The 16,564-nt window shown below is 36.9% G+C and overlaps 2 protein-coding genes and 1 long non-coding RNA gene across 3 annotated transcripts in view; 1 reads left to right on the top strand and 2 right to left on the bottom strand.

Moving 5' to 3' along the window:
- LOC136831990 (glutamate receptor ionotropic, delta-2-like) overlaps nucleotides 1-12,403 on the bottom strand; it is a 14,864-nt gene extending 2,461 nt beyond the window's left edge. The window contains exons 1-5 of the mRNA XM_067092472.1: nucleotides 12,211-12,403; nucleotides 10,752-10,873; nucleotides 3,140-3,371; nucleotides 2,400-2,545; nucleotides 855-953 (exon numbers count right to left, since the gene is read on the bottom strand). Coding sequence (XP_066948573.1) covers nucleotides 855-953; nucleotides 2,400-2,545; nucleotides 3,140-3,371; nucleotides 10,752-10,873; nucleotides 12,211-12,403 — 792 coding nt within the window. The remainder of the gene's footprint in view (nucleotides 1-854; nucleotides 954-2,399; nucleotides 2,546-3,139; nucleotides 3,372-10,751; nucleotides 10,874-12,210) is intronic.
- The window catches only part of LOC136832137 (uncharacterized), a 234,462-nt gene extending 221,322 nt beyond the window's left edge, over nucleotides 1-13,140 (top strand). The window contains exon 4 of the long non-coding RNA XR_010851089.1: nucleotides 12,965-13,140. This is a non-coding gene — a long non-coding RNA (uncharacterized lncRNA). The remainder of the gene's footprint in view (nucleotides 1-12,964) is intronic.
- A 413-nt stretch (nucleotides 13,141-13,553) lies between these two features.
- On the bottom strand, nucleotides 13,554-15,482 carry LOC136832345 (uncharacterized). Its single transcript, XM_067093257.1, has 3 exons — nucleotides 15,450-15,482; nucleotides 14,850-15,040; nucleotides 13,554-13,785 (listed from the first exon to the last, which is right to left on the bottom strand). The coding sequence occupies exons 1-3, from the start codon at nucleotides 15,480-15,482 to the stop codon at nucleotides 13,554-13,556; spliced, it is 456 nt and encodes a 151-aa protein (XP_066949358.1).
- Nucleotides 15,483-16,564: the final 1,082 nt, after the last annotated feature.

Genomic DNA, 16,564 nt, shown 5'->3' on the forward strand with positions numbered 1-16,564 from the left:
TAGTTACCAATTAGTGGTTGAGGGGATTCACCGCCACTCGCCACACTTTTGCTCATTTTTCATTGTCGTCGGTTTCCAACTCCCTTTCACAGAACCTTTGTCTATCTGTCGTAAGTAGAATTCGTAAAATTCAGATACTCAAGCAGCCTTGTTTTCACTTTGCAAAGGCTAGTGACCTTCAATCTCGGGATTCTTCAGTGGGGGAAAGGAAGCCTACATGCATTGGCTCCGGTTTCTTTTTGGCAGCCATTTGATGTCCTTAATGCCCCTAGCTGTCCCCGCCCTGCTCCACGTCCAAAACACATTTCTATATCATGAGCAGTGCAATTTATGCAGGAGATAAATTTGAGATTTTTTTTTTTTTGTCATGCCCCTAGGTTAAGTTAGGTTGGTTAAATTAGGTTAGGTTACGTTGGATCGAGAGTCCCTGTTGAAATTTGGGTGTGGGAAACATAATGAGATTATTTTCAAGAAAAATCTATGGTTAGTTTTTAAGATATGGCGTCCCGCTTTTTTCAGGGAAAGATCCCGGTACTCGGTTACATCACTGGGAAATGCGACCGGGACTGACAGTCACTTTCGAAGACGTTAAATTCTAAAATTAAGGTTGGCGATGATTTATGTGGGCCATTAGATGCAAAACCGGGTTTAATGTTTTGTTTTTATTTCTAATTTATTCCAGAATTATTACTTACGTATTTTTTGTAGGCGGTAAATATTGGACCGGAACTAATTAATGCACATTATGGAGGAAGCAAATATAAGGATAGGACTAACGCCCTATTTGGTAAGAATTCAGTCCAAAATAAGTCGAAAATTGCATTTCAGAGAGAAGCGAAGCGAAGGTTACTTACTCTTCTAAAGCCCTCATCGAGGTTATTGACAAAGCTCTTCGAGCCATCATTATGATCAAGTAGGTCCCAGGTCTGTTTGTAAATCCCTTCCTTCGCCATCTGCAAGGCAAAAGACATAATAATAATAATAATAATAATAATAATAATAATAATAATAATAATTTCTGGAGAGCGTCATTCACGTCATTTACGATTTTATCACGAGCGGGATCATTCGGAGCAGGAAATGTAGAATCAGTCAAAATTATAATAAGGATAATCTCCAAAGCCTCGAACTGTACATTCGTCACGATATTTCATTTCATTAATAATTTCTGTAGAATTATTAGGAAGGGCTAAAGACTATCGCTTTCCTTATAAGTTAACAAACAACGATTACAATGATGTTTACAGATTTAAAGGTTGCTCTAGAGCAACGGCGTCCAGGTACAAGTCAGTGACTGGAGACTGAAAACACACACACACACACACACACACACACACACACACACATACACACACTCAAGTCAGACCGGGGGGAACAAGTAGACGTAAGTGGCCCTTTCCAGGCAAACCTCTCATCCTTAGCTCACAGAAAGAGTAATATCATGTGTCAGTGAAAGTACAACACGGCTTGAACTCAAGACCCACAGAGCGCTTTGGTTAATGCTCAAACTGACCTCAGAATCAGATTTAATACTTATTATTGTAATGTTAAGCTACATATTTTTGTGAGTGAAATATAATTGCCGGATGACTGTGAAAAAGTGAAATTAAAACCCTGGAGTTCCTTCAAACTGACCTTTACGCTAAATATTTCTGAAGATAAAACGCCAGAAAAATTGAGTAACGGTACATAAAACTGATCGATTTGTCGATCTGTAAAAAAAATGAACAGTGTAAGATGTCATGGTTAATTCTTACAAAGCAAATTAAAACGAAACTTTGATGAAAACCGATGTAATGGTGCACAATGTACAATGAATGTTTTAGAGTCAAGGAGGAAAGATATAGAAAGCGTTGGATTAAAGGGCCATGAGTGTCTGAAATTTCTTGTGAGCAAGAAGTGAGAAAATACACATAAGAAAGTTTATTGTGATATTACCGATTAGCTTAACCTCCTCGCTAATGAAGCATAATAGGTTCCTTCTATGATTCCCTTATGTCCTTTATTATTAGGGAAGGCAGCTTTCCGTTCTGTGAAAACGTGTGGGTTGATTACAAGAGTGAACACCCCGTTAGGGTGGGGTTACTGCCGTCAGTGCACCTCATGCGGAGCAATGTAGTCACTAAAGATTCTTTGCAGCGTGCCTTCGACCCCTAGCTGAAACCCTTTTCGTTCTTTTTATCGTACCTCCTTTCATATTCTTTCTTCCATCTTACTTTCCACCCTCCGCTAGCAACTGCGAGGATTTCCTCCTGATACACCTTTCAAACCTTTTACTGTCAATTTCCATTTCAGCTCTGGATGACCTCATAGGTCCCAGTGCTTGGCCTTTGGCCTAAATTCTATACTGAATTCAATTCAGTTCAAGAGAGAACAGCACTTTGACCAGGAAGATGTACCTTAAAAAAGCTGTTGTAACTGCTGCCTCCCAGCATTCCAATTGTGAATCCTTCTTGAGCGGCCCTGGGAAGGTCGTTCAGGGAATCAATCGGAGTCTCGTAGGTGGGAACAGCCAGCACAGCCGTCAACACTCCGGAATACAGAGCTGGAATAAAACACCGTTGATGGGAAATGCTTTTATGCTCAGTAACGCTCACTCCTCTCTCTCTCTCTCTCTCTCTCTCTCTCTCTCTCTCTCTCTATATATATATATATATATATATATATATATATATATATATATATATATATATATATATATATATATATATATATATATATATAAATATATATATATATATATATATATATATGTATATATATATATATATGTATGTATGTATGTATGTATGTATGTATGTATGTATGTATGTATGTATGTATGTATGTATGTATGTATGTATAACGCTTGAAATCGTCAGAAGACCCCACCATAAGGTCTGATTTCATAACAACGGCATTTTTGCCCTGCTGAATTGTATGTCATCTACATCCATGCCTGGGTGCATTTTAGCGCATTGGTAACTTTTAATGCATAAAATAAAGACATTGGGCTACGGTAGCTGGAATTTATTCCTACGCCAGAAAGTAATAGCTCCTTTTTGCTTAATATTGATCCTTTTGGAATGGAAAAGCGTTTTATTCGTATCAAATACTATAACTAATTAAATGACAAGTAAAATTCTCAAGTAATCGTTACCGTAAAATATTAAGCAGAAGACAAACCACACGAAGAGGATAAATCTTGTAGGCCAAGACCCAGCTTCAATGTAGTTCCCCTGAAGGACGATGCTGCGGAACGCGTTGAAGGTGTACCAATTTAGATCAAGCTTCTCGTCAGCTTCCTGATACTTGTACTTCGTTACTGCATACGAGACCAAGTATGCGACTGGACCAAGGAACAGGACAGCAGCGGCAAGACAGATCCAGACCTGTTTGGGAGTGACGAGAAGCTTTATTGGCCAAATATAAGTAATCCTGACATGTTTGGGAGGGACGAGAAGCTGTTTTGGGCAAATTTAAGAAATCTAAATCTTTATTTAAGTAGAGAGAAGCATTTTTGGCCAAAGATAAGAAATCCAACCCTATTTGAAAGTTATGAGAGCCTTTACTTGTCAGATATAAGAAATTCAACCCCGTTTTGGAGTTGTTAAAAGCTTTATTGGCCAAATATAAGAAATCTAAACCTGTCTGATAGTTACGAGAGACTTAATTACTCAAGTAGAAGCAATCCAAACATGTTTAGGAGTAACGAGAGCTTTATTTACCAAATACAAGAAGTCTAAACCCTTTTTTTTTTTTTTGAGATTATGAGAAGTTTTATTGGCCTAATAATAAGTAACCCAATCCTGTTTGATAGTAAAGAGAGCTTTATCGGCCAAAAACAAATTTAAACCTTTGGAAGTTACGAAAAGCTTTTTTGGTCAAATGTGAGAAAGTCAGCCATGTCTGGGTGTTACCAGAAGCTGTATTGGCCAAATATAAGAAATGCAATCCTCTTCGGGAAATGTTATTAGCCAAACTGGCCAAATGTAAGCAATTCAACTCCTTTTTTGGAGGTAACGAGTTCCTACATTGGCCAAATAAAAGAAGTCCAGCACATGTTTGGGCTAATGAAAAACTTTATTGGCCAAATGTAGAAACTTCAGCACTTTTGTGATGTTCTCACTGGTTTCAAATTTCTTACTGATGCAACTGAGACGAGTTTCAGTATTCCTTTTGATACCTTTGAAAAGTTTCAATGTTCTTAGTTTCCTCAGAAGTCAGTTTCGACGCTATTACTGATGCTTTGGAACGATTGTCGGCATTCTTGCTGATGTTATTAAACGGGTTTCAGCTCGGTTGAGTTTCAAAGCTTTTACTGTCACTTTGACATGCGTTTTCATACTCTTCCTAATGCTTTGAAACGATTGTCGGCATTCTTGCTGATGTTATTAAACGGGTTTCAGCTCAGTTGAGTTTCAAAGCTTTTACTGTCACTTTGAAATGCGTTTTAATACTTTTCCTAATGCTTTGAAACGATTGTCGGCATTCTTGCTGTTATTAAACGGGTTTCAGCTCGGTTGAATTTCAAAGCTTTTACTGACACTTTGAAATGCGTTTTAATACTCTTCTTAATACTTTGAAACGATTGTCGGCATTCTTGCTGATATTATTAGAAGGGTTTCAGCTCGGTTGAATTTCAAAGCTTTTACTGACACTTTGAAATGCATTTTAATACTCTTCTTAATACTTTGAAACGATTGTCGGCATTCTTGCTGATGTTATTAAAAGGGTTTCAGCTCGGTTGAATTTCAAAGCTTTTACTGACACTTTGAAATGCGTTTTAATACTCTTCCTAATGCTTTGAAACGATTGTCGGCATTTTTGCTGATGTTATTAAACGGGGTTCAAAGCTTTTACTGACACTGAATTTTCCTAATGCTTTGAAACGATTGTCGGCTTTTGTTATTAAACGGGGTTCAGACACAAAGCTTTGAAATGCGTTTTAATACTCTTCCTAATGCTTTGAAACGATTGTCGGCATTCTTGCAATTTTTTTACTGCTGAAATGTTATTAAAACGGTCGGCATTTTTGCATGTTATTAAACGGGTTGAATTTCAAAGCTTCTACTGCCACTTTGAAATGCGTTTTCATACTCTTCCTAATGCTTTGAAACGATTGTCGGCATTGTCGGGTTTCATTCTTGAATTTCAAAGCTTTATGTTCATAAATGCGTTTAATACTCTTCCTAACGCTTTGAAACGATTGTCGGCAGCTCGATTGAGTTTCAAAGCTTTTACTGTCACTTTGAAATGCGTTTTTATACTCTTCCTAATGCTTTGAAACGATTGTCGGCATTCTTGCTGATGTTATTAAACGGGGTTCAGCTCGGTTGAATTTCAGATCTTTTACTGTCACTTTGAAATGCCTTTTAATACTCTTCCTAATGCTTTGAAACGATTGTCGGCATTCTTGCTGACGTTCATAAACGGGGTTCAGTTCATTGAGTTTCTCGATTGAAATGTTTCAATGCTTTTAAACAATTGTCGGCATTCTTGAAATGCGTTTTATACTCTTCCTAATGCTTTGAAACGATTGTCGGCATTCTTGCTGATGTTATTAAACGGGTTTCAGCTCGGTTGAATTTCAAATCTTTTACTGTCACTTTGAAATGCCTTTTAATACTCTTCCTAATGCTTTGAAACGATTGTCGACATTCTTGCTGATGTTCTTAAACGGGTTTCAGCTCGGTTGAGTTTCAAAGCTTTTACTGTCACTTTGAAATGCGTTTTAATACTCTTCCTAATGCTTTGAAACGATTGTCGGCATTCTTGCTGATGTTCATAAACGGGGTTCAGCTCGATTGAGTTTCAAAGCTTTTACTGTCACTTTGAAATGCGTTTTTATACTCTTCCTAATGCTTTGAAACGATTATCGGCATTCTTGCTGATGTTCTTAAACGGGTTTCAGCTCAGTTGAATTTCAGATCTTTTACTGTCACTTTGAAATGCGTTTTAATACTCTTCCAATGCTTTGAAACGATTGTCGGCATTCTTGCTGATGTTATTAAACGGGTTTCAGCTCGATTGAATATCAAAGCTTTTACTGTCACTTTGAAATGCGTTTTAATACTCTTCCTAATGCTTTGAAACGATTGTCGGCATTCTTACTGATGTTATTAAACGGGTTTCAGCTCGATTAAATTTCAAAGCTTTTACTGTCACTTTGAAATGCGTTTTAATACTCTTCCTAATGCTTTGAAACGATTGTCGGCATTCTTGCTGACGTTCATAAACGGGGTTCAGCTCGATTGAGTTTCAAAGCTTTTACTGTCACTTTGAAATGCGTTTTTATACTCTTCCTAATGCTTTGAAACGATTGTCGGCATTCTTGCTGATGTTCTTAAACGGGTTTCAGCTCAGTTGAATTTCAAAGCTTTTACTGTCGCTTTGAAATGCGTTTTAATACTCTTCCTAATGCTTTGAAACGATTCTCGGTATTCTTGCTGATGTTCTTAAACGGGTTTCAGCTCGATTGAATATCAAAGCTTTTACTGTCACTTTGAAATGCGTTTTAATACTCTTCCTAATGCTTTGAAACGATTGTCGGTATTCTTGCTGATGTTCTTAAACGGGTTTCAGCTCGATTAAATTTCAAAGCTTTTACTGTCACTTTGAAATGCGTTTTAATACTCTTCCTAATGCTTTGAAACGATTGTCGGCATTCTTGCTGACGTTCATAAACGGGTTCAGCTTCGATTGAGTTTCAAAGCTTTACTTCACTTTGAAATGCGTTTTTTTTATACTCTTCCCAATGCTTTGAAACGATTGCGTTCTTATAAACGGGTTTCAGTTTTCTTGAATTTCAAAGCTTTTACTGAAACGTTTTATTCTCTTCCTAATGCTTTGAAACGATTCTCGGTATTCTTGCTGATGTTCTTAAACGGGTTTCAGCTCGATTGAATATCAAAGCTTTTACTGTCACTTTGAAATGCGTTTTAATACTCTTCCTAATGCTTTGAAACTATTGTCGGCATTCTTGCAGATGTTATTAAACGGGTTTCAGCTCGGTTGAATTTCAAAGCTTTTACTGTCACTTTGAAATGCGTTTTAATACTCTTCCTAATGCTTTGAAACGATTGTCGGCATTCTTGCTGATGTTCTTAAACGGGTTTCAGCTCGGTTGAATTTCAAAGCTTTTACTTTCACTTTGAAATGCGTTTTAATACTCTTCCTAATGCTTTGAAACGATTATCAGCATTCTTGCAGATGTTCTTAAACGGGTTTCAGCTCGGATGAATTTCAAAGCTTTTGCTGTCACTTTGAAATGCCTTTTAATACTCTTCCTAATGCTTTGAAACGATTGTCGGCATTCTTGCTGATGTTATTAAACGTGTTTCAGCTCGGTTAAATTTCAAAGCTTTTACTGTCACTTTGAAATGCCTTTTAATACTCTTCCTAATGCTTTGAAACAATTGTCGGCATTCTTGCTGATGTTCTTAAACGGGTTTCAGCTCGGTTGAGTTTCAAGGCTTTTACTGTCACTTTGAAATGCCTTTTAATACTCTTCCCAATGCTTTGAAACGATTGTCGGCATTCTTGCTGATGTTCTTAAACGGGTTTCAGCTCGGTTGAGTTTCAAAGCTTTTACTGTCACTTTGAAATGCGTTTTCATACTCTTCCTAATGCTTTGAAATGATTGTCGGCATTCTTACTGATGTTACTAAACGGGTTTCAGCTCGGTTAAATTTCAAAGCTTTTACTGTCACTTTGAAATGCGTTTTTATACTTTCAAATGCTTTTAAACGATTGTCAGCATTCACTGATGTTATTAAACGCGTTTTTATACTTTTACTTCACTTTAAAATGCGTTTTAATACTCTTCCTAATGAAACGATTGTCGACATTCTTGCTGATGTTCTTAAACGGGGTTCATTCTTGCTTTTACTGTCACTTTGAAATGTTTTATTAATGCTTTGAAACGATTGTTTTCTTGCTGATGTTCTGTAAACGGGTTTCAAGTTTCAAAGCTTTTACTGTCACTTTGAAAATGCGTTTTAATACTTCCTTGCTAATGCTTTGATGTTATTAAACGATTTCAGTTGGTCGAGTTTCTTGCTGATGTTCTTAAATGCGGCTTTGACACGATTGTCAGCATTCTGCTGATTGAGTTTCAGCTCGGCTTTTACTGTCACTTTGAAATGCGTTTTTATACTCTTCCTAATGCTTTGAAACGATTGTCGGCACGATTATTAAACGGGTTTCAGTTGGGTTGAGTTTCAAAGCTTACTGTCACTTTGAAATGCGTTTTCATACTCTTCCTAATGCTTTGACACGATTGTCGGCATTCTTGCTGATGTTCGGAGTTTCAAAGCTTTTACATTTGACATGAATACTCTTACTAATGTTTTGAAACGATTGTTTCAGCTCGATGTTGAGTTTTTCAAAGCTTTTACTGTCACTTTGAAATGCCTTTTAATACTCTTAATAATGCTTTGAAACGATTGTCGGCATTCTTGCTGATGTTATTAAACGGGTTTCAGTTGGATTGAATTTCAAAGCTTTTACTGTCACTTTGAAATGCGTTTTTAATACTATTGCTTTGAAACGATTGTCGCTTTGACATCTCGGTTGAATTATCGAAATGCGTTTTAATACATTGTCGGCATTCTTGCTGATGTTCTTAAACGAGTTTCAGCTTTCAAAGCTTTTTACTTTCACTTTAAAATGCCATTTATCGGCTGAAACGATTGTCATTCATCTGTTATTAAACGGGTTTAGCTCGTCACTTTTTAATACTCTTACTACGATTGTCGGCATTCGTTTTTTCAATACTCGTTTGAAATGCGTTTTACTAATGCTTTGAAACGATTGTCGGCATTCTTGCTGATGCTATTAAACGAGTTTCAGCTCGGTTGAATTTCAAAGCTTTACTGTCACTTTGAAATACGCTTTACTTTGAAATTGTCCTTTTAATTAAACGAGTTTCTTAATTTCAAAGCTAACTTTGAAATGCGTTTTAATACTCTTACTAATGCTTTGAAACGATTGTCGGCATTCTTGCTCATGCTATTAAACGAGTTTCAGCTCAGTTGAATATCAAAGCTTTTACTGTCGCTTTGAAATGCGTTTTAATACTCTTACTAATGCTTTGAAACGTTTGTCGGCATTCTTGCTGATGCTATTAAACGAGTTTCAGCTCGGTTGAATTTCAAAGCTTTTACTGTCACTTTGAAATATGCTTTAACACTCTTCCTGATGCTCTAAAAAGAGCTTCAGCGTTTTACCCGATATTTTGGGATGAGTTTCGTCCCTCAGCCTAATATTTTGAAACGTTTGACTGATGCTATCATACGAGTTTCGACACTTATTTGTGTTTTGTAAAGCGAGTTCCTGCGCTCTTATTTGACGATTTGAAACGGGTTACAGTGTTCTCAGTGGTATTCATGAACGAATTTCAGCACTTATTGGTGCTTTTGAACAGTTGGAGTGCTGGCACCTGTGAATTAATTTAAATGCCTGACTGTTTTTAACTGAGGTGCAGCATTTTAGCTTTTAGATGAAATTAAATGTCTGACGCTTTTGAAACGAACAGAATTTGTAAACGAAATTCAACGCCGACGCTTATGAAACAAGTTGAACTTGTAAATGAAACCAAATGCCTGACGTTTTCTAAAAGAGTTGAACTTGTAAATGAAATTAAATTCCTGTTGTTTTTGAAAGAATTTACCTTGTTAATGCAAATAAATGTCTGATGCTTTAGAAACGAGTTCAACTTGTAAAAGAAATTAAATATCTGACGCTTGTTGAACGAGTTGCTACGCTTTTACCTGCAAATAAAATTAAATGTCTGACGTTTTTGACACGAATCAAACCTGTAAATAAAAATAAATGCCTGATGCTTTGAAACGAGTTGAATTTATAACCGAAATTAAATGCCTGACATTTTTGAAAGCGTTGTACTTGTTAATGAAATTAAATGCCTGACACTTTTGAAACGAGTTGAATTTGTAAATTAAATGGAATATCTAACGAATTTGAAATGAGTTTTTACGCTGTTATTTGTAAATGAAATTAAATGCCTTACTCTTTTGAAATCAAGCGTGTTAATGAAATTAAATGGTCGACTTTTTCAAACGAGCTGCAACGCTCGTACATGTAAAAAACATCAAATGTCTGACGCTTTGAAACGAGTTGCAAAGATCTCTTTAAACGAGCTGAAAAGCTCTTTTTAAACGGGTTACAAAACTATTTTTAAACGAACTGCAAAGCTCTTTTTAAACATGTTACAAAGCTATTTTTAAACGAGCTGCAAAGCTCTTTTTAAACGAGTTGCAAATCTCTTTAAACGAGTTGCTAAGCCCTTTTTAAACGAGTTGCAAAACTCTTTTTAAACGAGCTGCAAAGCTCTTTTTAAACGAGTTACAAAGCTCATTTTAAACGAGTTGCTAAGCCCTTTTTAAACGAGTTGCAAAACTCTTTTTAAACGAGCTGCAAAGCTCTTTTTAAACGAGCTGCAAAGCTCGTTTTAAACGAGTTGCTAAGCCATTTTGAAACGAGCTAAAAAGCCTCTTTTAAACGGGTTACAAAGCTATTTTTAAACGAGATGCAAAGCTCCTTTAAAACGATGTGCAAAGCTCGTTTTAAACGATTTGCAAAGCTCGTTTTAAATGAGTTGCAAAAGCTCATTGTAAAGGAGTTGCTAAGCCCTTTTTAAACGAGTTGCCAAGCCCTTTTGAAACGAGCTGCAAAGCTCTTTGTAAACGAGCTGCAAAGCCCTGTGTAAACGAGTTGCAAAGCTGTTTTTGAACTCGCTGCGGATCTCTTACCTGAAATTGAAATGGGCTGAGGACAGCGAGCGCTCTGCCCTTCTCCTTTGGAAATCTCGAAAAGAGCATCGAATGGGTGCCCATATACGGAGCAGTAAAGTCGACCACCTTTTCTCGCTCCTCTGTAAAAAAAAAAAAAAATAGATTAAAACAAACATAATTATTAATAATATAACTTCATCTTTCCATTTTTATTTCATATTTCTCATCTCGGTTTACGATTTTATTGAACAGTTTTAAACATTTATGTGTTTGTTCATATGTATTCTTTGGTAATGTCATCCTTGCCAGTAATAATAATAATAATAATAATAATAATAATAATAATAATAATAATAATAATAATAATCCTTTCAAACTCTAATTCTCATTCATTTTACAGTGCTTGCACGGTGACACCCTCCCAGGTTTGGAGTTTTAACTTTAAAGGTCATTTCTTCCTGCAAATTTATATATTTATATATATATATATGTGTGTGTGTGTATATATATATATATATATATATATATATATATATGTGTGTGTGTGTGTGTGTATGTGTATATATATATATATATATATGTAAACTCCCAAACTGATCTCATGTTCAACTTAACTTAAGTTATTTCAGTGTATTAATACTTTTCGACTCTCCAGTACAACTGATAAATTCTTCTACTCAATACGTTCTGAAATTCGAAAATACGGAAAGAAACACGAACGATTTATGACAAGTGTATATATGTGTATAATATTCATGTATATATATATATATATATATATATATACATATATGTATGTATATACATATATATATGTGTATATATATTGTGCGTGTGTGTGCGTGCATTCTGAGCTAATAATTTTCCGATAGTCAGCCACTGGAAATGAGAGGTTCTACATGTGTCATGGCCAGTATTTTAAAATTTTCACCTTACATCAGATGTTGCAAACTCAAAAAACAAAAAAACAGGAAATTCCTTTTCGTTTTAAATAAATACCAGATATCCACCTCACCATTCTTTGGTGCGATACAAAATAAACAAAAGGGTGAGAAGTCAGGATAACACGCAACAATTCTGAATTGTATGTTTTCCGTTCCTTCCTCTGTGTGTGTGTGTGTGTGTGTGTGCGTGTGTGTGTATCCCTTTCTTTGTCCGTAAGGCAAATGACCCTTGCGTTTAGCTGGTCCGCTGGTATGGTGGTTAGTGTCGTTGTATGCCATGCATATGTCGCGGGTTCGCGTCTCCCCCAGAGCTATGAAAAATCACTGGCTCTGTATCATGATCAGTTACTGGTGCAGTGTGGGTTCTGCGGCGGGAGGATGAAACCAACATTCTTTGAAAGCTTGAATTTCAAGTCAGTGGCCCCTGTGTGCTTGTTCCATGTGAAGAGGTTTCATCTACTGAATTGAAAATAATAATAATAATAATTAATAATAATAATTTAGAATCTCTTAATAGTACGAGGAAAACTTACGGGTTATTCCCAGTGCGGAAACTGCAAGATCGACCTCTCGTCTGGCCACCATCCCAAGAATGCCAGTCACCGTTCCGTTGGGCAAGAAATATCCCCAGGAGTTGTCCGGGGAAAGGTAGGCCTTGTACCTGGTGGAGTGGGGTGGGGAGCATCGTTCGTTACGTCTAAAATGTACTGAAAAGTGCACTGCCATCCCTCGGTAGCTCCCAGAGTTAGGAGTGCAAAAAGGTCTAGACCAACGACCGGAAAATACAGAGACACCAAATATATTTCATGAAAGTCAGTTAATCATATGTGAATTCGCCAGATGCACGATAATAAGATTTTTTGATAAATGCTTTGAGAGATCAAAAGGTTCTCGTCAGGATGTTGATATTAAATGGACTAGTATGACGATTATATCTTCAAATATAGGTTTGGTAAACAACTCATTAATTTGAATAAAAAAGTTGGGGGCGGGATTAAAACCATTGTTTAACAAGAAAAGTGAAACTAAAACTAAAGTTTTGTTGCGATTCGTGGAGGCATAATAAACACTAATCACGTATATTACTGTATGCAGTACTAAACACGTGACATTGTGCATAAAATAAGAACTTAAAATTATTTTTCTAATCCTACTGATTTTCTACGTTTCCTTTTAATTCTTCCGATTGTACTGATTGTGTATTTATTCTTCAAGTAAACTTATTTATTTATTTATTTATTTATTTATTTATTTATTTATTTATTTATTTATTTATTTATTCTGCAGCAAGCCTTTGCTGTCTTCACACCCCGCAGAAGAAAACCCAGGCCACACTGCGATGAGGTAAGAAGGCTTTGCCCTTACTAATGTGATAAAGGAAACCTTTTAGCACCTGAGCCACGTTCCTGCTCTTTGCCTCGTCTAGTCTTTCCCTGCACTCTTACAAAATATATTCCATTCTTAGATCCTCTCTCTCTCTCTCTCTCTCTCTCTCTCTCTCTCTCTCTCTCTCTCTCAAGCTGATAACTTTGCCTTCACCTCTTCTCAAAATTTGTCTTCTCTCCAATGCAGTGTGGTCTCTGTTCGGTTTTTTTTCCGTCGAAATTAGTAATCCTTGAATTTCCCGGATTAATTCCTTGCTTCCGTGCTTTCTGACTCGGGTCTGTCTCCTTCTACAGGATTAAACCCTTCTTTTCTTTCCCTTCCCATACTGATCAAGGGAATTTAGTAGCCCCTTCCATTAGCCTTTACGTTAGGAAGCTCGGAAACCCGACACACGCATACGTGCACTATTCAGCTGTATTGAACCTAACCTAACCTAACGCACGCCAGGTGAGGTGGTGCACATTCATCGCAAGTAGCTCCCCGGTAATACTTACGAGAAATTCATAACGGAACTCAAGACCTCAATGAAGGTTGTCTCTCCCCCTGCTTTAAGGTCGACGCTTCCGTCCGGGAAAGTCTTCCCCAAAACGAGGGCCAGCATCATCTCCTTAACGGCGATCGTCAACTGGCGTCCTTTCAGGCTGTAATTTTGAGGCCACCGTCGGTCATAAGGAGTTCGCAAGAGCGCGGGGCTCTCGAAGTCGTCGCCTTCGGTCTTGAATCTGAGCGATCGAAAACTTGGTGTTCAAACGTAGGCCAAACAGGCGATTAGTGCTTAGTTGTCTTTAAGTTGATCTAACTCACCACAACCCTTTGAGAATACCATTTGCTTGATACACTGGGTAATGTTATGCCCTATAACTCTTACAGTATGTATAATTATCGTCTCGAATCTAATAGTTTGATGGCTCTAACGAGAACGCAGAATTTTAAGCCTCGTCGAACACCGAGCAGTATCTTCATGTTCTGTTAAATCTCATTGTGCCTTAGTTGACCTTTTAGCAGTTATTTTATTTTGAAGGCCCACCTCTTAGAAAGAGTCATATATATATATATATATATATATATATATATATATATATATATATATATATATATATATATATATATATATATATATATATATATGTGTGTGTGTGTGTGTGTGTGTGTGTGTGTGTTTGTCTGTGTGTTTATTTGTATGTTTCCTTGTCTATGTTGGCTCTGTATCAATGCTAAACCAGTATTAAGGCAAATAAAATCAGTGTCAGCAAACTTGAGTACTTGAAACTTTCATGTCAGTGCTGAAATGATTGGAAAGGCAAAAAAAAAAAGATATCGTGTTTTATTTGTTTGCTCAAAATTTCCATTTCGCGGCTAATTCGTAGTGAATTACTGCTTCAAAATTATGGCAGAAACGAGTTCGTTTCAGGTAAATCAATCGAACCTTGAGAATTTCAACACCTGAGGCCAAGTTTCACAGGTACGTAGAAATTCTGCCATCTTTAGCTATCTTTCCGCCAAAAGTTGCACAAAATTACTAGTATTCTTTTAAATTTCAAATTCAGTTTCATAGAAGTATTTTTTCTTAACTGATGACAAATCGAAGCAGCGATTATTGGAGTGATGTCACGAAATCACGAACGCAGGCGAAGCCAGTTTGCTCCATAAACATTGGCAACATTTGACGGCTAGATTCTCAGGGAGGACAAAAAACACTCTCACGCCTGTCAACTGCAAGTGGCAGAAAAAGATGATTTTCCTACCGTCATGTCAGCAGAGTTAGGAACACAGCACAATGACTTACCGCGTTACTCCGTTTTTATCTATGGAAGGTATAAACGCTCTCCAGGGTTCCTGTGACTCTTTTATAAAGATTCTGACGTAAGTTCCTTCCGGGACCAACTTCTCGAGAAGGGTGACTGCGCGCATAGCGTCCTCTCCTGCCATGATCAAGATCCAGCTCACCACGTGAGATTTCGTCAGTTCCTTCCTCACCTGACGAAAACAGATAGCAGATTTGATGTATACTCAAGAGGGCTGATGCGCGTAGCTAGAAACTTGCAATATATCTGCTAGAATGTCAGTACGAGCGAACACACAGATGGGTGGAAAAATATTCCAACCTGTTAAGCATAGAAGAGGAGGAACAATAAACTGATTAGCGTCTGAAATCATGTGCCCCATTGACAAATCTTGTTTCCCCACGGAGGTAGGCTCACGCTTGTTGCTGTTAGGCCCAGGTAAACTATTTTGAATAAAATATATACATTTTGCATATTTCTTTAAGGTAAATGAATCGAATTCATATATTCTTTGGTGCATATTCATGTTCTCACGGAGGCTTTCTTTTATAAAACTGAATTCTGTAATATTTATCTCCAATATATTTATTAGAATAAACTACCCTCAGCCCCTGCGCAGTTGATGTTTTGGCCATTTTCACTAACACGAACGAAAACTGCACTGTCCTCCTTGTGTATATCTTAAACATTTTTCGTGCTGTTCTTTTCTCTTCTCCAATGCTAAGCTAAGTATATCTTAGTTTAACCAGACCACTGAGCTGATCAACAGCTCTCTTAGAGAAGGCTGGCCCGAAGGATTAGATTTATTTTACGTGGCTAAGAACCAATTGGTTACAGCTTATTGTGGAATCCGAACCACATCATAGCGAGAAATGAATTTCTATCACCAGAAATAAATTCCTCTTATTCTTCATTGGTCGGTCGGAGATTTGACCTCGCGGCCAGCAGAGTGCTAGCTGAGAACGGAACCCACTCTTCCAACGAGGAACTCTTGGTTTTCCGGTTTGACCAACATAAAAATCATCACATGAGTTACCTGAAATTTGATATAAACGTGTTGTAGGGAGAGTTCTCTATAAGTGCCTGTTTCACGTTGTTCATAAATATACTAGATTAACTCCAAAGTACTTAAGGAGATCGGGAGTAACTTTGATATTATCACTATCATTATATTATAGTACAAACAATTTTTTTGTAGTGAATTGCACCGTTGTCTTTTCCGCCCTTAATATATATATTGTCTTTTACAGAAACATGATATTTCAATTTCTTGCGCTAATTCTTAACTAGCCCCATTGAATTATCAATGTACTAATGGCTACGTAAGTGTAATGGTCTCAAAAACACGAATTTAAAAATTTAACTCTTTGCTGCCTTGGCCAGAATAAAAATATACATAGGCAGAAGTATTTGTAGGTTGTCTGTGCACATTGTATTTAAACCATCGGTAGATATTTGTATTGGGCAATCCAAAACGGGTAGGGTGCCGCCATTCCTGTAGTGAATTATATTGATGGAACCATTTCCTGATTTTCCAAAGAAAGTGTTTATATTTTAGTTCCCCGACTAAGTAAATATGTCGCCAACATACCTGAACCACATTACATTACTTGGTATGATTTTGTTCAATATTTTGCTTTCAGAAATGTGTACTATATGCTCAGAAGAAGAATAACAGTACAATGTTCGACGGTATTAGTGAAAATGATCATGCATT

This window comes from Macrobrachium rosenbergii, chromosome 49 (assembly GCF_040412425.1).
Source record: "Macrobrachium rosenbergii isolate ZJJX-2024 chromosome 49, ASM4041242v1, whole genome shotgun sequence".
In the NCBI taxonomy this organism is placed as follows: domain Eukaryota; kingdom Metazoa; phylum Arthropoda; class Malacostraca; order Decapoda; family Palaemonidae; genus Macrobrachium; species Macrobrachium rosenbergii.

Coding starts and splice junctions, on each gene's coding strand:
- LOC136832345 (XM_067093257.1), bottom strand. CDS start 15,482: ATGGCCAAAACATCAACTGCGCAGGGGCTGAGG. Junction 15,041..15,449: donor CAACTGCGCAGGGGCTGAGG/GTAGTTTATTCT, acceptor TGTTTTCGTCAG/GTGAGGAAGGAACTGACGAA. Junction 13,786..14,849: donor GATAAAAACGGAGTAACGCG/GTAAGTCATTGT, acceptor TCGATCGCTCAG/ATTCAAGACCGAAGGCGACG.